The sequence below is a fragment of the Callithrix jacchus genome, chromosome 13, assembly GCF_049354715.1.
Source record: "Callithrix jacchus isolate 240 chromosome 13, calJac240_pri, whole genome shotgun sequence".
NCBI lineage: Eukaryota > Metazoa > Chordata > Mammalia > Primates > Cebidae > Callithrix > Callithrix jacchus.
Window position 1 is genome coordinate 19,332,971 of NC_133514.1, and position 19,057 is coordinate 19,352,027.

General features: G+C 56.7%; 2 protein-coding genes across 4 annotated transcripts; both read left to right on the forward strand.

The window, feature by feature from the left end:
• Window positions 1-28: 28 nt before the first annotated feature.
• Window positions 29-9,574, forward strand: LGI3 (leucine rich repeat LGI family member 3). 2 transcript variants are annotated; one of them, XM_002756854.6, is made up of 8 exons: window positions 29-490; window positions 1,380-1,451; window positions 2,196-2,267; window positions 2,615-2,686; window positions 2,788-2,859; window positions 4,183-4,352; window positions 4,532-4,696; window positions 7,470-9,574. In XM_002756854.6, exons 1-8 carry the CDS (start codon window positions 285-287, stop codon window positions 8,285-8,287), a joined length of 1,647 nt encoding a protein of 548 aa, XP_002756900.1. In that variant the 5' UTR covers window positions 29-284; the 3' UTR covers window positions 8,288-9,574. The 2 variants fall into 2 exon arrangements, with proteins under 2 accessions (XP_002756900.1, XP_035125954.1); XM_035270063.3 differs by lacking the exon at window positions 1,380-1,451 and having other exon boundaries at window positions 144-490.
• A 5,044-nt stretch (window positions 9,575-14,618) lies between these two features.
• On the forward strand, window positions 14,619-18,466 carry REEP4 (receptor accessory protein 4). 2 transcript variants are annotated; one of them, XM_035270069.3, is made up of 8 exons: window positions 14,619-15,753; window positions 15,855-15,927; window positions 16,295-16,371; window positions 16,459-16,579; window positions 17,005-17,118; window positions 17,460-17,595; window positions 17,722-17,876; window positions 17,962-18,466. In XM_035270069.3, the coding sequence occupies exons 2-8, from the start codon at window positions 15,868-15,870 to the stop codon at window positions 18,025-18,027; spliced, it is 729 nt and encodes a 242-aa protein (XP_035125960.1). In that variant the 5' UTR covers window positions 14,619-15,753; window positions 15,855-15,867; the 3' UTR covers window positions 18,028-18,466. The 2 variants fall into 2 exon arrangements, with proteins under 2 accessions (XP_035125960.1, XP_035125959.1); XM_035270068.3 differs by having other exon boundaries at window positions 14,619-15,079.
• Window positions 18,467-19,057: the final 591 nt, after the last annotated feature.

The following is a 19,057-nucleotide window of genomic DNA, read 5'->3' on the forward strand; positions in this document are numbered from 1 at the left end:
CGCCCCCGCCGCCCGCGCCGCAGTCCGCATCCACCCGGTGCGGTCAGCCCCGGCTGCGGCTCCAGCTCGGTGCTCCGCGCTTCTTTCCGAGCCGGATCGCGGGAGCGAGCAGGGGAGGGGACCGCAGCCGGCGCCCGAGGGCAGGAGGAGTCCGCCGGCGTGCCCCGGGCTGCCGCAGCAGCTGCCGGTGGCTAGGAGGTGCCAGCCCGCACGGGGTGGCCCAGCTGCGGGAGCGGCGGGGCGGGGGCCGTGGCCGCGGGCCCCGGGGAGAGCTCGCGGGCAGCATGGCGGGGCTGCGGGCCAGGCGGGGCCCGGAGCTGAGGCTGCTGGCGCTCTTGGCGCTCGGCTTCTGCCTCACGCTGCAAGTCAGTGCTAAGAGGCCCCCCAAGACGCCCCCCTGCCCGCCCAGCTGCTCCTGCACCAGGGACACCGCCTTCTGCGTGGACTCCAAGGCAGTGCCCAGGAACCTGCCCTCAGAGGTCATCTCCCTGTGAGTGTCCAACCCTGGCCTTGGGGGGTGGGGAGGGAGAGGAGGCCGATGACAGCTCTGGGAGAGGACAGGAGAACCCCTGCTCCCAGTCTTCAGAGTGTAGAGACCAGGGGGACCGCAGGGGTCCTCAGGACTGGAGATTCCAGGCACCAGTGGGCAGCGAGTCCTGCAGTTTTGCAGGCTCAGCCGCCATGGCTGGGAAAAGCAGGAGTTCACTGCCAAGAATGAATCATCACTGCCAGGAGCATCAATGAGACCTACTGTGTGCTGGGCTCCGGACTTGGGGGGGTTGTTTACACGAGCATGTGGGCCCCTGTCTGTGATGTCACACCAAGGGTAGGAGGGCTCCTTATGCGGGAGGAGGGTGGCAGGCAGGGCGGGGTGGGAATGAGCTATGCCCTCCCAGCACCCTGGCTCGGGGCACATGCCTGCCACTGGCCAGGCACTCGGCACCCAGCCCAGCCAGCCTGTCACTTGCAGCAGCCAGCCTCAGGGCTCCCCTTGTCTGTGGAACCAGAGAGGCTGTGAGGTCCTTGGGGACCAGGATGCCAGCCACCACCCCCCATGCCCCATCTCTCAACAGCACCCAGCACATTGTGGGTGTTTGGATGATGATGACGACGGTGCGGGTGATGGAACCTTTTCTTGGCTAAGAGGGAAGCTGAGCCTGGGGCCATCGGTGCCCCAAGAGGCAGTAGGGGAGAACCATGGGGAAGGCAGGGGGTGAATTTGGGGGGAGAAAGGAAATACACACAGGTAGGGCCAAGGAAGCTTGGTGAAATGGGGCGTTTCCAGAGTGAGTATAAAAGCCACTCCCTCCCTGTCCACCTCTCCCTGCCTCAGCACAGTCCCTGCAGCCCCCACAGTACTGACTGGGGTGTCTCCGCAGGACCCTGGTGAATGCTGCCTTCTCAGAGATCCAGGATGGAGCATTTGCCCACCTCCCACTGCTGCAGTTCTTGTATGAACAGGGCCTTGGGGAAGGGTTGGGGGGACTGTGGGGATGGTAGAAGGGGACAGATCCTGGGCTGGGGAGACAGAGAGAGAGTGGACAGAAGCAGCCTCTGGAGATGAAGATGCAGGTATCCCTTGCTTCTGTTCTGAAAGGATGTACCCAAAAGGCAGGGCAGCCTGGAGTCATGGGAGTCAGGGGCAACAGGAGGAAAGCTAGAGACGGCTTACAGAAGACGGGGGGGAGGAGGATCGGGGATGGGCTCTGCTCCTCTGCTCCTCTGGGTCAGTACCCAAGGTGGGCACTGTGGAGTCATCTTAGAGACAGGTGACCCCAGGAATCAGGGATCACAGAAAGAGCTGGGGGCTGAAAGAAAGGGATGGCAGGAGTGTCTGGAACTCTACAAGATGCCATCCATGAGGGACAGTTGTCCATGAGGGGTCGAAGTGGGACAGAGTGACGGTGGGGGACAGGGAGAGGAGATGCCATGGGGGTGGGCCAGGAGCCGATTTGACAACAGAGCCCTGCCTTGGCGCATGTTTAGGAGCCAACAGGGACTCTGGGAGCTTCTGGGGCTAGAACAGGCTCCTACCTGGTCTTGTTGCCCAGGTGGCCCAGGGGTTCCCTATGGGGTCCCTACAGGTGGCAGCAGGGCAGCCAGATCTTGGAGAAGCCCAGGGCTGAGGCAGCGGGCTGGGGGCTGGGGCAGCAGGCACACCCTTGAAAGCTGTAATTCCAACTTTGTCTCCGCAGGTTACTCAACTCCAACAAGTTTACGCTGATCGGTGACAACGCCTTCACAGGACTGTCGCACCTGCAATATCTGTGTGTGGGACGGAAGGGGGCCATGGGAAAGCAGAAGGGAGGGGGACCCCAGGCCTGGGGGGCCAAGGGTCTGGGTGGGGAGTGGATGAGAAGGATTTGGGATGGGGCGATGATGGGAGGCCATAGCTCTTGCATCCCACGATGGCAGGGCCTGAGCAGGAGGTCGTTTCATTCGTTTTGCCTCCACCCTACCTGATGCCCTGTCCCTACCGGCTTGATGATGCCAGACTCCATCTGGAAATCTGTCTTGGGGACATGGGCTGACATCTAGGCTGAGGCATAGGGCGAGTGCTGCTGGGGGTCTGGCATTCTGTGTGACAACTGAGACCCATTCTTGCTTTCCCTAGCTTCATTGAGAACAATGACATCTGGGCCCTATCCAAGTTCACCTTCCGAGGACTCAAGTCCTTGACTCACCTGTGAGTACATCACGCATTCACACACTTCACTGAAGCCCCACCTCTCCTGTGGCTTTGGCGGTGGTCATGATCTTCAGATGACCCAGAGGTCTCTCTTGCAGCTCGCTGGCCAACAATAACCTGCAGACACTGCCCAGAGACATCTTTCGGCCCCTGGACATCCTGAACGACTTGTAAGGCCCAAGTGCTGCCTCCTCCAACAGTGCCGCAGAGGGTGCATCCCTGGAGGGAGTAGCATGGGAGTCAGGACTGGGATGGCCATGAGGTCTTGAGAGGCTGGGAGGGCTTGGGTCTTGGGGGTCCCTGAGAAGGCGACGTGCAGTTAGATACGGATGGTAGCTCTCCAAACTGGAGTTTCTCTGAAAGCACACCAGAGACGCCATGTGTGTATGTTTTAAAAATGTGCTTTGTAAGCCTGGGCGTGGTGACTTATACCCATAATCCCAGCATTTTGGGAGGCTGAGATGGGTGGATCACCTGAGGTCAGGAGTTTGAGACCAGCCTGGCCAACATGGCGAAACCCCATCTCTACTAAAAATACAATAATTTGCCAGGCATGGTGGTGGGCACCTATAATCCCAGCTACTTGGGAGGCTGAGGCAGGAGAATCGCTTGAACCAGGGAGGCAGAGATTGCAGTAGGCCAAGATCACACCATGGCACTCCAGCTTGGGCAGCAAGAGTGAAACACAGTCTCAAAAAATAAGTAAAAACATGTGCTTTTTTTTTGGAGACAGAGGAGTCTCACGCCGTTGCCCAGGCTGGAGTGCAGTGGTGCCATCTCGGCTCACTGCAACCTCTGCCTCCCAGGTTCAAGTGATTCTCCTGCCTAAGCCTCCTGAGTAGCTGGAACTACAGGCATGAGCCACCACGCCAGGCTATTTTTTTGTATTTTTAGTAGAAATGGGGTTTCACCATGTTGGCCAGGCTGGTCTTGAACTCCTGACCTCAAGTGATCCGCCCACTTTGACCTCCCAGAGTGCTGGGATTACAGGCATGAGCCCCTGCACCCAGCCAACATGTGCTCTTTCAATGTATCTTTGACTGGACTCTACATTAAAGTCCAATGAGGGAGGAGTGTTTGAAGGTCTTGAGTGAGTAGTGGCGTATAGTAGTATATATACAGCACATAGTAGTATGTAGCATAGCCACACTCATTTATCATATTTATAAGAAAATAAAAGCCTTGGATTGTGGGAGGCTTAGAGAAACAGGGATGAAACATATAGCTGTGCAAGTTGCACACTGCAAAAACTAACCTGGCCAAAGAGCTCAGCAAGGGCTGAAACTGGCTCCACACTGCTGGCCAAGCCCACACGTGTCTGTGGAGCTGCATCCAGCCAGAGCGCAACTTTTCTCTAATCAGTACAAAGATGCAAGTGAGCGACTCGAAGCAGCCTTGACCAGCTCTACTAATGGAAACCTGGAGGGCCTGGGTGGGCCTAGCCCTGAGAGCCTGTCCCTCTCTGTGCCCCCTCCTCTGCCCTCATGATGCAGAGATCTGCGGGGCAACTCCCTCAACTGTGACTGCAAGGTGAAGTGGTTGGTGGAGTGGCTGGCACACACCAACACCACGGTGGCGCCCATCTACTGCGCCAGCCCGCCCCGCTTCCAGGAGCACAAGGTCCAGGACCTGCCCCTGCGGGAGTTCGACTGCATCACCACCGGTAGGAGGTGCCCCTGCCTTGGGCGTCAGTCCATGCCTACCCCAAGGCAGCTTGACAGTCATGAACCCTCCCCACCCTGTCCCACAACACTCAGCAGCAGCAGTCAAGCAACCACTGTCACCCACGCAGCCCTTCCCTTCTCCTTCTGGTCTTGAGTCACACGTCTCTCATTCCTGCAGATTTCGTGCTGTACCAGACCCTGTCCTTCCCAGCAGTGTCAGCTGAGCCCTTCCTCTACTCCAGCGACCTCTATTTGGCTCTGGCCCAGCCAGGTGTCAGTGCCTGCACCATCCTGAAGTGGGACTATGTCGAGCGGCAGCTTCGAGACTATGATAGAATCCCAGGTACCTGTGCCCAACCTGGCTCTGCTGGCCCTTGCCAGGGGGAGGGAGAGTGGGCTTCATCATTCAACTCCATTGAGTTCCTGTAGGTAGAGGGATAGATGAGACATAGCTTCTGCCCACAAAAACTTTCCAGTCTTTGGAAGGAGGCCAATATGTACACAGATAACATCCATATGCTAGGCAGGTGTTAAAAAGGGAGATATGAACACGATGCTCTTAGCAGCACAAAGGACAGGCCTATCCTGGGCAATCAGGGAAGGCTTCCTGGTGTAGGGCAATATCTAAGTTGAGTCTTAAAGGATAAAAGAAAGGGAAGACTCAGAGGTGATGCCCAGGTTTCTCACTTAAATCATCAGATGAACTGGGAAATGAGGAGGAGGAGACAGGAGTGACTGTTGAGCTCAGTTTTGGATCTACTGAGTTTGAGCTGAGTCTTGAAGGCTGGAGGAGATTTAGGAGCTAGAAAAATAGAGTGTTTTGGCAGAGGGAAAAGCATGAACAAAGTCAAGGAGGTGTGTGGTACCTTAGTATGTGAATGTGTGTATGTGTGCAAATCATAAGCAGCTTGTACGACAAGGGATAAGGTTCAAGGTGGGTGAACCCTTGACAGGGTTTGGGCAGAATGTGTGATCCAGTCTGCACTTTGGAAAGCTTCTTGCAAGGGAAAAGGCTAGGTGTGGGGCAAGACACAAGGGCAGAACATTAGGGGGATATGTGCCTGTCTGCTAGAGGGGTGTTGGAGCCTGGACATGAGACAGTAGCAGTGAGGATGGAAGGAGAGATTTAAAAGGAGGGTTAAACTGACACAAGATGAAACAGAAAACTTACATTGCCCCATCTCCATTAAGGAACTTGAAATCAGTATTAAAGAAAAAAACAAAGGGCCAGGTGCAGCGGCTCATGCCTGTAATCCCAGCACTTCGGGAGGCTGAGGCAGTTGAATCACAATGTCAGGAGTTTAAGACCAGCCTGGCCAAGATGGCGAAACTCTGCCTCTACTAAAAAACTACAAAAATTAGCTGGGAGTGGTGGCGGGCACCTGTAATTCCAGCTACTCGGGAGACTGAGGCAGAAGAATCACTTGAACCCAGGTAGCAGAGGTTACAGTGAGCTGAGATCATGCCACTGCGCTCCAGCCTGGGTGACAGAGTGAGAATCCGTCTTTAAAAAAAAAAAAAAATGAACAAAAGAAAGAAAAAAGGAAACCCAAAACACCTTCCCCCCAAAAAACCTCCTGGCCCCAATAATTTCCCTGGTGAGCTCTATCAAACATTTAAAGAGAAACTAACACCAATCTACATACACACTATGAGGAAGTAGAAAGGAAGCTTGTTGGGACCAGGGGACTGATCAGGGAGGGGCGAGTGGAGGAGAGAAAGGTGTTAGGGATGACTGCCAGGTTTCTGGATTGGGAGACTAGTGGAGCCACAGCTGAAACCAAGAACAGAGGAGGAAGAGGGTAGGCTCAGTGACGGATATGGAGCTCAGTTGTGAGTTGTGAACCTTGAATGGTGCTTGTGTGGGTGTGTAGGCCAGGAGAGTCTGAGGGAAAAGCAGGAGCTGGGGGGTGGCATGGGGGTCATTAGCATCTGGGCGGGGCAGACCAAGCCCAAAGAAGGCATTTAGGCAGTGACTGCCAGAGCCTGAGGCTCTGCGAAAACTTCTCTTGGGAGAAAGGTGGGGTGGTAGTGAGAAGGAAAGAGGGGTGAGTTGGGGATGTCAAGGTGGAGATGCTGGGCAGTAGCTGGAGACCCCAGGACAGGTGGGCAGTGCATGGTTTCATGTGCTTGGTGTCCGAGAAGGGCTCTGATGAAGCTGATTGTGAGTATGGGTGCACCTGGGCACTCATTCTTGTACATAAAAGCCCTTTCAAAAGTGAGAACTCTTGGGAGGTTGTGTTTTTATGCGCCGTTATGCAAAAAGCAAGGAGTCTTGGGTATACCTAAGATTTCTCGGGCTGGGCGCGGTGACTCATGCCTGTAATCCCAGCACTTTGGGAGGCCGAGACGGGCGGATCATGAGGTCAAGAGATCGAGACCATCTTGGTCAACATGGTGAAACCCCGTCTCTACTAAAAACACAAAAAATTAGCTGGGCATGGTGGCACGTACCTGTAATCCCAGCTACTTGGGAAGCTGAGGCAGGAGAATTGCCTGAACCCAGAAGGCGGAGGTTGCAGTGAGCCGAGATTGTGCCATTGCCCTCCAGCCTGGGTAACAAGAGCGAAACTCCATTTCAAAAAAAAAGATTTCTCTCCCGACTGTGGATCCACTCAAATTCTTCCTCCCTTCCCTGCCTGGCCACTGCCAGTGGGGTAGCTTTGGGCAAGTCACTTGCTCTCTCTGAGCCTCAGTTTCTTTTTGTGTGAAACAGACAAAAGTCACAGGGTCCTTTCCAACGTGTTGGATTCCTCATCAATGTAATGTGTGCTTACATTCAGCACAGTGGCTGCCTGCACACCATAAAAATTCAATAACTGACATTAAGGTTAAGCAACAAGTCAATATCGAGGGACACCTATTTTGGGCTGTGTCAGCTTATATTTGAACCCTAGGGTTATGGGTGGAACAAGGGTGATATACAACTGGGCATCAGTTGTGAATCAATTGGAAAGCACTGAGTGCTTAGTGAATGAACTTCCGTGTGGGTGGAATGGTATAGCACAGAGTCTTGGTCCTGGTCCAAGGTTGGAAGGGATGGCCTTCTCTGAGGGGGTGGGATGGAGTGGGAGCTGCCCACCTGCCTGATGCTGCCTGCCCCTGTCCTGGCACAGCCCCCTCTGCAGTGCACTGCAAGCCGATGGTGGTGGACAGCCAGCTGTATGTGGTCGTGGCCCAGCTGTTTGGCGGCTCTTACATTTACCACTGGGATCCCAACACCACGCGCTTCACCAAGCTGCAGGACATTGACCCGCAGCGTGTGCGCAAGCCTAATGACCTAGAGGCCTTCCGCATCGATGGTGACTGGTACTTTGCCGTGGCCGACAGCTCCAAGGCAGGTGCCACCAGCCTCTACCGCTGGCACCAGAATGGCTTCTACTCCCACCAGGCGCTGCACCCCTGGCACCGCGACACAGACCTGGAGTTTGTGGACGGTGAGGGCAAGCCGAGGCTGATCGTGTCCAGCAGTTCCCAGGCGCCCGTCATTTATCAGTGGAGTCGCACCCAGAAGCAGTTTGTGGCTCAGGGTGAGGTGACCCAGGTGCCTGATGCCCAGGCTGTGAAACACTTTCGTGCCGGTCGCGACAGCTACCTGTGCCTCAGCCGCTACATCGGCGACTCCAAGATCCTGCGCTGGGAGGGCACCCGCTTCTCCGAGGTGCAGGCCCTGCCCTCCCGGGGCTCGCTGGCCCTGCAGCCCTTCCTCGTGGGTGGCCGCCGCTACCTGGCGCTGGGCAGCGACTTCTCCTTCACCCAGATCTACCAGTGGGATGAGGGGCGACAGAAGTTTGTACGGTTCCAGGAGCTGGCTGTGCAGGCCCCTCGGGCCTTCTGCTACATGCCTGCTGGGGACGCCCAGCTGCTCTTGGCCCCCAGCTTCAAGGGACAGACACTGGTGTACAGACATGTTGTGGTGGATCTCAGTGCCTAGCAAGGTGCTGAGGCCTCTGGGCTCCTCAGGGTGGCAGCTGGAGGTTGGGTGGGGGCCTCTGTGAGCAGCATGTGTGCCTGTGTGAAGACACGAGGCCAACCTGCATCTGTGCCCTGGCATATGCACATGCCCGGTGTGCACAGGCACACCCTGTGGACTGGCCCAGGGGGACATGCGTCATCACTGTAATCAGCATGAACACCAGGCACCGCTGGGACACCTAGCGCCCAGTTCCCGTGACCCTATCCGGCAAGTCCCTGCACTCTGCAGCCTTCCCCACGGTCTGCCCCCAGTCTCATGCATATGAGTGGTGCAGGGTGCTGGGAGCGAGAGGGGCCGCATCCTCCTGTTCCCTTGCTTCTCCTTCTGCCCCCTGGTCTTCCCTGTCGGTGCTCCAGGCGTCGTTTACCTGCCCTTGCTTCCCTGGGGTGCACTCAGCCCTGTCCCGCCCCGTCTGCATGCTCATGTGGATGGGAATGGACACAATTACACACTCACACGCCCCATCCTCACCCCATGTCCATCTATAAACATGTCAGGGCACATGTGCTTACATGCAGAATCAGTGCTGCCCACTGGGCTCGCCTCTGTTACTTTGCCTCTCTGCTTGGAGGGGACCCCCTCTGCTCACCCCCATCGTGCCCCCCTGCCACTGATAAGGATGAGAATGGTGGTGCCAGCTTTTGAGGGCCTGCTTGGCATCCTGGGGGCAAAGCCCCTTTGCCCAAAGCAATAACAACAGCAGCAGAAGCAGCCTGGGGAGCTTCCAGCTCTCTCTGCCTCTGTTCTTGGCGTTTCCTTCCTGGTCCTGAATCCCAGCTCACCCATGGACAGAGGCCCCCCCAACTGAAAGCCTTTCTGCTTTTCTTCCTGGAGCTGTCACTTCCTCAGCCTGGGACTATCCCCTGCTTCACCCTGTCTTTGGGACATGGCCCCAGAGCTGGGCAGGCCTCTTGGGTGAATCCGAGAGCTGGCCGAGCTGCAAGCACCCAAGCTACCTGTGACGGCACCCAGAGTGGAGCCAGTCCTGAGGGCATGTTGCAGCCCTGGCACCCCCAATCCACAGAGGCCCCCCCTAGGAGCACTGTCTTTCAGTGGACAGGGTGGGAGCCGAGCTTCTGCTGCCCTCTGCTGTCTGCTGAGATGCCAGGCTAGTGGAGAGGGAGTGGGCAGGGGTGGCCCTGCCCTGTGCCCAGATGGTGTGATGCTCCTTGTGGCAGGATACCAGGGCACTGAGGGGCAATGCTATGATTCACTTGCTTCAAATAAAAAGTTCCCTCCCCATAACTGGTTCTCAGTATCATCAAGGTGTTTCATTGAAAACGGAGCCTGGGCCTGCCCTGCTGCGCACAGGGGGCCTGGCAATGGTCTCCAGACTTTCTTCCTCCTGCTTCCCTTCTTTCTGAGACGTGGGCATCCCCAGCATCACCTGGGGCTGGGGTCAGGAGTTCACAGGGATGGCACTCAGGTTCTGGGCAGGTGTGACAAGTCTCCAGCACCTGGGGCTGACTCACAACTCATGTTCCTTCCTGGAGATCACAGTCTGGGGACCCAGGAAGACTTGAGTCTGTCCCACTGTCAGGTCAACTGCAACCAGTGTGGCTTAGGACAATCTCAGCAATTCCTCTCTTTTTACCCCTGACTCCCATTCCTCCACTAGACAAATATCTGTCACCTGCCATCTCCACCCAGGTGAGGTGCCTTGCAGTCCTAGGTGACATCCGGGTCCCCCTTCTCCCATATTTCATAATCCACCAAGTCCTCTCCATTCTTTGTCTCACAGGTTTGCTAGATGGGCACTTTTTTGTCTTGCCCTTTCCAAGCTCAAATCTTTGTCCAAACCCTTCTCGTTGTCCACTGTGTTGGGTCCCTTGCCAGCCCCTGCCAACGAGCTTCTTGGTCCGATTCTTTTTTTTTCTTTTTTAGATGGAGTTTCACTCTTGTCGCCCAGGCTGTAGTACAATGGTATGATCTTGGCTCACTGCAATCTCCGCCTTTCTGGTTTAAGCAATTCTCCTGCCTCAGCCTCCTGAGTAGTTGGGTCTACAGGTGCCCACCACCACATCCGGTTGATTTTTGTATTTTTAGTAGAGACAGGGTTTCACCATGTTGGCTAGGTGGGTCTTGAACTCCTGACCTCAGGTGATCCACCCGCCTTGGCCTCCCAAAGTGCTGGGATTACAGGCGTGAGCCACCGTGCCCGGCCATCGGTCTGATCTTTCTAACACATACTTCTCTCCTGTCCTACCCTGCTCGGGAACCTGCCTTGGCTTCCTGCTCAACAAGCCCATGAGCCTCTTCCCTACATGAAGATCACCTGTGACCCCATCCCACTGCACACACCCAAGCCTGGACACACCCAAGTCAGGGGCCCTCAACATCTCCGAGTGGAGTCGAGAGAGTCTGAGACAGTCAGATGGGGGACGGCGGGGGCGGGACAATGCTCAGGGTGTCAGTGCAAGTAATGGAGTCTCGGGACAGCACGCTGGTGCTGAACGCAAAACAGGTGCTGTCAAACTGGGGGACCCCTCTTCTCTTCCCCCATGGGCTTGAGTAAATGGATTCCTCTTGTGGCCTTGTGTGGGTTGGTGACAGTATAAGGCACAGGAGATGGAAGTGGGGGAAATGATGGATCCTTGGGCAGGGGTGCTTGCTGTGTGACCCTGGGCAGCTTAAATCTCTTCTCTGTGTCTCAGGTTTTCATTTGTCCTCCAGAGCCCCTTTCAGCTCTCGCATGTCACAAAACCCCCTTCGTTTCTCTTCTTCAGTGAGCATCTGTGAGCAGCTGGGCACAGCGGACTGGGTCATGGCCGGAGAGCCCAGGCAGCTTGAAACCAGCCTGGCGGGGGCGGAGAACTGGAGACAGTGGGGTTTGGAGCCTGGATAACAGGGGTGTGAATTCTGGCTCAGTCCCTTCCCGTGGTGTGATATTTCAAGCAAGTCATTTGATTTTCCTGAGCTTCAATTCCTCCTTCTGTGAGGCAGATTAAAAACCCCACTTCATGGATTCCTGATTCTGCCAGCTTGATAGCTGGGTGAAACCAGCTAGTAACACTCAGCCACATTACCTAGCCTATTTGTGCCTCAGTTTTCGTCATTTGTAAAATGGGTATAATCGTGATACCTACCTGATGGCATGTTTGTTAGTTTTTTGTTTTTTGGTTTTTTTCCAGCTCAGGCTGGAGTGCAGTAGTGCAATCTTGACTCACTGCAACCTCCACCTCCTAAGTTCAATTAATTCTCCTGCCTCAGCCTCACAAGTAGGGGGGACTACAGGAGCACGCCCCCACGCCTGGCTAATTTTCATATTTTTGGTAGAGACGGGGTTTCACCATGTTTGCCACGCTGGTTTCGTAGTCCTTACCTCAATAATCTGCCAACCTCCATCTCCCAAACTGCTGGGATTACAGGCGTGAGCCACCGCTTCCGACCCTGACAGGGTTATATATCATGAGATTTAAATGCATTAATATATGTAAATCCATATATACAGGTATAGTGTGTTCAGCACATAATTATGATTTGCCTGGGTCTGTAGGACTATATGAAAACAGAGGTGGCTTAGAGAAGGGCGTTTTGTACAAGAGGAGGAGGTGGTTTTTTGGAGAGAACTGTCTGTGGGTGACAGTTCCTCACCCATCCTCAGTCTTGGCACCCCTATGCCCCATATCTTACATGCTGCCTCTGATCTGGCCTCCTCGCCCCCAGAAATAGGTGACTGATCTGCCTTCCACCTCCCTAAACATGCTCTTGGCTTAGCAGGCACCTCCATCATCCTGGGGAGGGCTGTCCTTTTTCAAATGGGAAATAGGCCCTTATCCTGTGCTTGGGAGAGGTTGCCAGGGTAAGTAGGTTGAGTCTCCCAGACATGCTGGCATTCTGCTGCCCAGTAGAAAGATAAATATCACTTTGACAGCTGCTAACCCCGTAGGGGGAGCTCTTCTGAGGGTTGGGAGGCATTCTCCTCCCTCGGCCACTGAGTGCCCAGCTTTCTGTGTGTGTCTGCCGGGTCACCTGCCCTGGGGCTTGTCCACGTCCAGAGTGCTGCTTAGCAACCCAGGGGAACTGGGTGACTGTGTCAACAGCTTAGGACCAAAGGCTGCAAGAGGCAAGGTCCATGCACTCTGCCAAGGCCAGGGAGGGTGGCACTCAGCTGCCAGCCTCTTGCCCTCCATGCTGAGACTTGCTGTCAGCAAGGACCTGACATCTCTTCTCTAGATTTCCCAAGCACAGGCACTGGGACCAGGAGTCTCCATGCAGAAGACCATCCCAGCTGAGTGGGCTTTGGGTGGGACCAGGGAATGTTTCCCAGTGAATGGGGGTAGACAGAGGCCTGTGATGCTGAGGTCAGGCATGTGGCCCCAAAAGGCAGCGGAGGAAAGGAACAGTTCTGCAGACTCACCAAAGGACTCAAGGCTCACATGTGCAGTGAGCTCCTGAGTCATCAGGTCCCTTTCCTCCTGAGACCATCAGGGGATCACACCCTTCCTCCTTCAGGGGGACCCAGGACACTTTTCACTTAGAGAACAGTGTCTGTGCCTAGAGATGGACAGTGGCTGGGGCCTTCCTTAGAGGGGTTCCTCTAGCCCTTGGCCTGTCTGGTGACTCCAATGTGTGTGTGTGAGGGGAACGGGTAAATGTGAGGGGGTGGTTAAGAGAGGAGATGGAGACATGGGGGCTTCCAGGGAGTTTCTCCTGTGGGCCTGTTTCACTGCTAGCTCTCACACCCAAAAATACCAATAAAACTGATGATAATAATTAAGACCATATAATCATTGTGCATTTATTTACCCCCTGGAAGCCTCCTTTCCCTGGCCCCATCATTACCTTTTCCATCCTTACGATAGCTGGTGGGCGTTAACTATGGCTCCAATAAAAAGCAGTAACTGCCTGTGTTTCCACCCCACATGCCCCGACAGCTTTGCTCCCACCCTCTGCAGGGCAGGGCAACACTGTGCTCCCTATTTGCGGAGGGAACAATTGAGGCAGTAAGCTGAAGATGTCATAAAGAATGAAACCTCACAGGGCAAGCAGAAGCAGCAACTTTTGCCTTCTTCTTTTTTTTTAGATAGAGTCTCACTCTGTCGCCAGGCTGGAGTTAAGGGCCGCAATCTCGGCTCACTGCAACCTCTGCCCACTGGTTCAAGCAATTCTCCTGCCTCAGCTTCCCAAGTAACTAGGACTATAGGTACGTGCCACCATGCCCGGTTAATTTTTGTATTTTTAGTAGACACGGGGTTTCACCATGTTGGCCAGGATGGCCTCGATCTTGTGACCTCGTGATCCTCCCACCTGAGCCTCCCAAAGTGCTGGGATTACAGGAGTGAGCCACGACGCCCCCCCTTGCTTTCTTTTTTAGAGGCTTCTCCCTTCTTCCAGGTGTCTGCCTCCCTCCCAGAGGAACTTCTCCGGTTCCACGTCCGTCTGCAGCGCCACTCTCAGCCTGCAGCTGCTGATGCCTCAGAAGACTGATCAAGCCAAGCATGTAGCCACCAGCCAGCAATAAACATTGGGTGACATCGGGAAAGTTACTTTTTACCAGTGAGCGTCCTATTTCCTACATGGTAAAAAGGATGCTTGCAAAATTAAGACCTTTTGTGCAAACACGCACTACAAAATAGCAATGGCTGAGGCTACTGTTAAGGGCCCAGGGATATTTGTGTAACTTGGCTCAGAAGAATAGGTGGAATTTCAAACTTCTGGTGAAGGAACTTGGGAGCTGGGAGCTGTACCCAGAATGTCTCAAAGCATCGTGGTCAGCCCACCTCGGAGTCAGGGCTCTGGAAGGGCATCCCAGAGCGAAGGGAACCCCTGAAACTCGCTGGGGTGAAGAGTGCCTCAAGTTCCCTCTCCCGGACGCCGCCCCGCTTTCCCTCCTGGACCCACTACTGTAAGACCCGGGCTTGCGGGCGCTTAGCCAGCGTCCTTCCAGCTCCTTCCCGAGCCTGCAGGGATCCTCCCATAATCCCCCAACCGCATCTCATACCTTTACCCATTTCACTCAGGGAAAAACGAGGCGAGAAGGAAAGACACTGGGAAAAACCAGTGAAGGGTCGCGAAAACTCTGGAGTCCCGATTTTCTTCGTGTCCCGACCCCCGCACTCCCCCTGCTTTTTTATTGCAGCTTCCCACACTCTAATCTTTCCGATTGGGACGGCGACTCTACTGTGGGCCCCACGCGCAAGTCCCGTAGCACATCGCCCCTTTAAGGGGCGGGCCTCTCGCCTCCGTGACCTCGCCCCGCCCCCTCTGGGACCACACTGCGCTTGCGTGGTGAGCCGGAGCCCTGGGGTTGGGCAGCACTTGGTTCCGTGCAACTTTCAAGTGAGTTGCAAACTCCGCCCTGCAGGCCGGTGCCGGTGGCTGGGTGCACCGGGACCGCGGCGACTCGCACGAGCGAGGCCGCGACCTGCCGCTCCAGCGCGGGACCAGCAGCGAGGGCGGAGCACGGGGTTCTCCGCGTCAGGAAGGGCGGGTCGGAGCCGTAACTGCCCCAGCCGCGGGGCGTACGCGCCAACGCCCGCTCCCAAGTCGGCTTCCTCCCCGCCGGGGCCACTTTGCCCCAGGTCTCACCGTTCTCCAGGTCCTCTGAACTGCAGAGTCGGAGGCCGTGGGCGGCGGGCTCGGCCTCAGCCGAGGGACAGCTGAACCGCCCCTCTGCTTCCCGCAACTGCCCCGATACCCCCTTGTCCCAGCCCTTGCTTGAACGACCCTCTGGGCGGCTTCCTGGGGTTCTGCCCTCGTCCCCAAGGCCGGAAAGATGGTGTCCTGGATGATCTGTCGCCTGGTGGTGTGAGTATGGCTGCCCTCAGACCTCCTCTACCCCGGGGTGCCGTCCCGCCCCTGTGGTGGAAGCTGGGGACGTGCGGTGGGAGAGGGAACTTTCCAAGCTCCACCCTCCCGCACTCCATGCAAGGGTTAACGGACCTGTGGTCTTGCAGGCGGTGTCTGGGGCACAGCAGGCTCCCCGCCCCACCAACACCCCCCCCCCCGCCCCCACCAAGCCTCGTTGGCTGAGGACGACCCCTGCCACACGCCACACACACTGCAAACAGATGTGTGGGGCCAAGGGCCACAGGCCTACCTTGCAGCTCCTTGGCAAACACAAGGTGATATGGCACGGTGTGGGTGGAGAATCCAGGTGCCTACTTGCCATCGAGCAGTCACGTGACTCACATCCTGCTCCTCACCTTTGAGCACTCCAACACCTGGTTCACTTAGCCCTGTCTGCAGCCCGGCAGTGCCAGGTCTGGTGGCCCTGGGCCTGATTGCATGCCCATGGGAGGGGACAGTCTGGTGTTCTCACCCACTTCGTGGAGTGGCTGTCCTCTTGCTCCATCAGGCACCCATGGGCCACATGTGCAGGCCTGGGCAGGCTTGGGATGTTTGTAAACAGCAGGGTGGGGAGGTGGCCTCCAGGGTTCTGACTCAGGCACGGGTTGTACAAGCCAAGCGAGAAAAACAAGGTAGGTAATGCCACCTTGCACCGCAGTGGGGGGAAGTGGCCACCTGGCAGGGTGGGAGTGGGGCATGGGGCCCCTCATGTTCCCGGTGACTGCTCTTCCAGGCTGGTGTTTGGGATGCTGTATCCAGCTTATGCTTCCTATAAGGCTGTGAAGACCAAGAACATTCGTGAATACGTGAGTGTGGGTGGTTGGGTGTGTGTAGTAGGACTTGGTAGAGGGGAGGTTCTGAGTTGGCCTCTCCCTCCTCCAGGGGCAAGGTTGTGTGGCACATCCTGAGTGGAGTGGGGAGGGAGAGAGAATGGACCCTGTTCGAGAGGGTGTAGATAGAGGTCAGGCCATCGGGTGCCTGTGGAAGATCTTGTGGGTGAAGCCCATTGGAGGCAGGCACAGGAATGAGCAGCAGTTTCTCAGAGCTCCTCTCCAGCCCTGTGTGGGCTCAGCTATGCAGCTGGACAGGCTCATTGGAATCTCTGGGCGGGGCTGGCCAGGATGGGAGTTGGTGCTGCAGGCCCCATGCGACCTCTGCGCTCTCACCCCGCAGGTGCGGTGGATGATGTACTGGATCGTTTTTGCACTCTTCATGGCAGCAGAGATCGTCACCGACATTTTTATCTCCTGGTATGGATGCAGGAGCCGCAGGCCAGGGTCAGGGGTGGCCCACTCCAGCCTGCTCCTCGGCTCACCCTGCCCCCTGTGCTGTGACAGGTTCCCTTTCTACTATGAGATCAAGATGGCCTTTGTGCTGTGGCTGCTCTCGCCCTACACCAAGGGCGCCAGCCTGCTTTACCGCAAGTTTGTCCACCCGTCCCTGTCCCGCCACGAGAAGGTACCCCAGGGGGAGGTGGGAAGGGAGGCTTAGGGGTGGGTGTGAGGGAAAGCGCCCTGGACCTGGGATTTAGGATGCTGGGGACACTGGGGTTCTAATCCCAGTCCTGCCGCTGGTGAGCTGCAGAGGTTGGCAGAGCCCAGCCTGCCTCATCTTCTGGGATAATCAGGTGGGGGTGCACATGAATGACCTTTCAGGGCAGAAGTTGGTTTGGGGGTAGTGGTGGCAGCAGCTGGAGCATGGCCGCTCACTGAGGTGGCCTGCCCTACTCCTGGTGTGTGTTTGTGGCCCAGATCTGTAGCCCCTGGGCACCAGGTGGGGCTGGGCTGGGCTGGGTGGCGCCACAACCAGTGACTTCTCAGAACCTGCAGAAGGAAAGGGACTCTGGCTGTCCATCTGAGCTCTCCTCCCCACTGGGTCCACAGGAGATCGACGCATACCTCGTGCAGGCCAAGGAGCGCAGCTACGAGACCATGCTTAGCTTCGGGAAGCGGGGCCTCAACATGGCCGCCTCGGCTGCTGTGCAGGCTGCCACCAAGGTGCTACGAGCCCCCGGCCCTCCAGCAGCCCCTGTCCCACCCCTAGGCCCTTTTGGGCCCATTCAGCTCCTCTGCCAGGGAGCCCAGAGACGGAAGCTGGGGAGCAGGGATGAGAAGGTCAAAGCGTGGAGCTGAAGTCAGACCTTCCTTCCTGGCTCTGGCACCGAGCGTGAGCAGCAGTGCCTGCTCTCTGGCTTTGGTTTCCTGTTGGTGCCACGCTGGCACGGGGCCAGAGCTTGCTGAGCAGTTTTCAGTCCTGCATCTCAGCCCCAGTGATTAGTTGGTTGGCCAATTTCCCTGGGCAGCCTCCCTGCTGAAGCCTCTCCCCCATACCCCTGCAGAGTCAGGGGGCGCTGGCTGGCAGGCTGCGGAGCTTCTCCATGCAGGACCTTCGCTCCATCCCCGATGCACCTGCCCCTGCCTACCAGGATGCCCTCTACCCAGAGGACCAGGTGCTCCACCGGAGGCCACCCATTGGTGAGTGGACAGAGGGGTCCAGGGCCATGCCAAGAGGGATGGCTTCCTTCATGTGCACCCTGGCTTGCCCCAGAGCTAGAGGAAGGGCTGGCCTGGCCACAAGCATTCACTGCCTCCTCCTCACAGGGTACCGGGACGGGGGCCTGCAGGACAGCAACACGGAGGATGACTGTTGGTCAGATACTGAGGCGGTCCCCCGGATGCCAGCCCGGCCCCGAGAGAAGCCCCTGAGCCGCAGCCAGAGCCTGCGTGTGATCAAGAGGAAGCCACTGGTGCGGGAGGTCAGTGCGGGAGGATGGCAGGAGGAGGCAGGGGGGCTGTGCTGGCGCTCCCCACACCCTCATGCTGGGCCTCCTCTCTTCCCAGGGCACCTCGCGCTCCCTAAAGGTTCGGACGAGGAAAAAGACTGTGCCCTCAGACATGGACAGCTAGGGTCTGCTGCATCTGGCCCGTTCTTACCTCGTGCCCTGCAGGGCTCTGGGGATATTTGGAGAGACCTTTGGCTGCCCATCTGGCCTGCCTGCACCGGCCGCTGCGCCCCGCCCTCCTTGCTCCTGCTGATGGTTAAGGGCTGGGAGCAGATGCTGCCAAGGCCGCAGGCAGGATGCACCATGATGTACCAAAGCAGGCTAGGCCAGCACTCTATTTATTGCCTTGCTCTGCCTCCTCCTTCTCTGACTGTGGGACCAGAGCCCTCCCGGAACTCCTGCAAATGAAACCAAAAGTCTACCTGGGTGTGTTCATTCCTTCCTGTCCTTCTAAGTACTTGATAGCCTTTCATAAGGCCTGGTGTGTGTATCTTGGTTGTGTGTGTGTGTGTGTTGGTGAGTGAGGTCAGGTTTGCGAACGTTTTGATAAATAAATACATAAAGGGGTTCTGTTTCTCCTGAGTCTTATTCCCAGTGCTGACGTCATACCCTTGAAATTCAACAGCCCAGTCGCAGCCTAGGTCTAAGGTTGAAGAACCCCAGTCCTCTGGAGGAGACAGAGCCATTGACAGAGCGTTGTGATGCAGCATGTGATTCCATGAAAAAACTCTTGGGGCGCTCCAAGAGCATCAATGGGAAAGTGGGGGGACCAGTCCAGAGGACAGGTCAGAACCAGAGAGGAGAGGCTTTGGCCAGAAAGGTACAGCTGTAGAGAAACCAGTGGGAGCCCAGGCAGGCGAGGGCTCGGGGCAGCACGTTAGTCCCATAGGGAGGTCAAGCTAGGCAGGGGAGTCCTTGGGAGTATTTCCTCCAGGAGCCTGGAATAAGGGGGCCCCTGGGGCAGCTCTGGGGACATCCAGTTCTGTAAACACTCAGGTAACAGCAGGGGTAGCATTGCACCTCTGAGGAGTGGCCACGAGAGGGCAGCAGCAGCCAGGATCTGGGCTGCCCCCGGCTTCCAGGTCAAGAAGGGTGGGGCTGGGAGACTGGCCAGAGCCTCGCCCTACTGGGCCTGGCGGAACTTGGACAGCCTC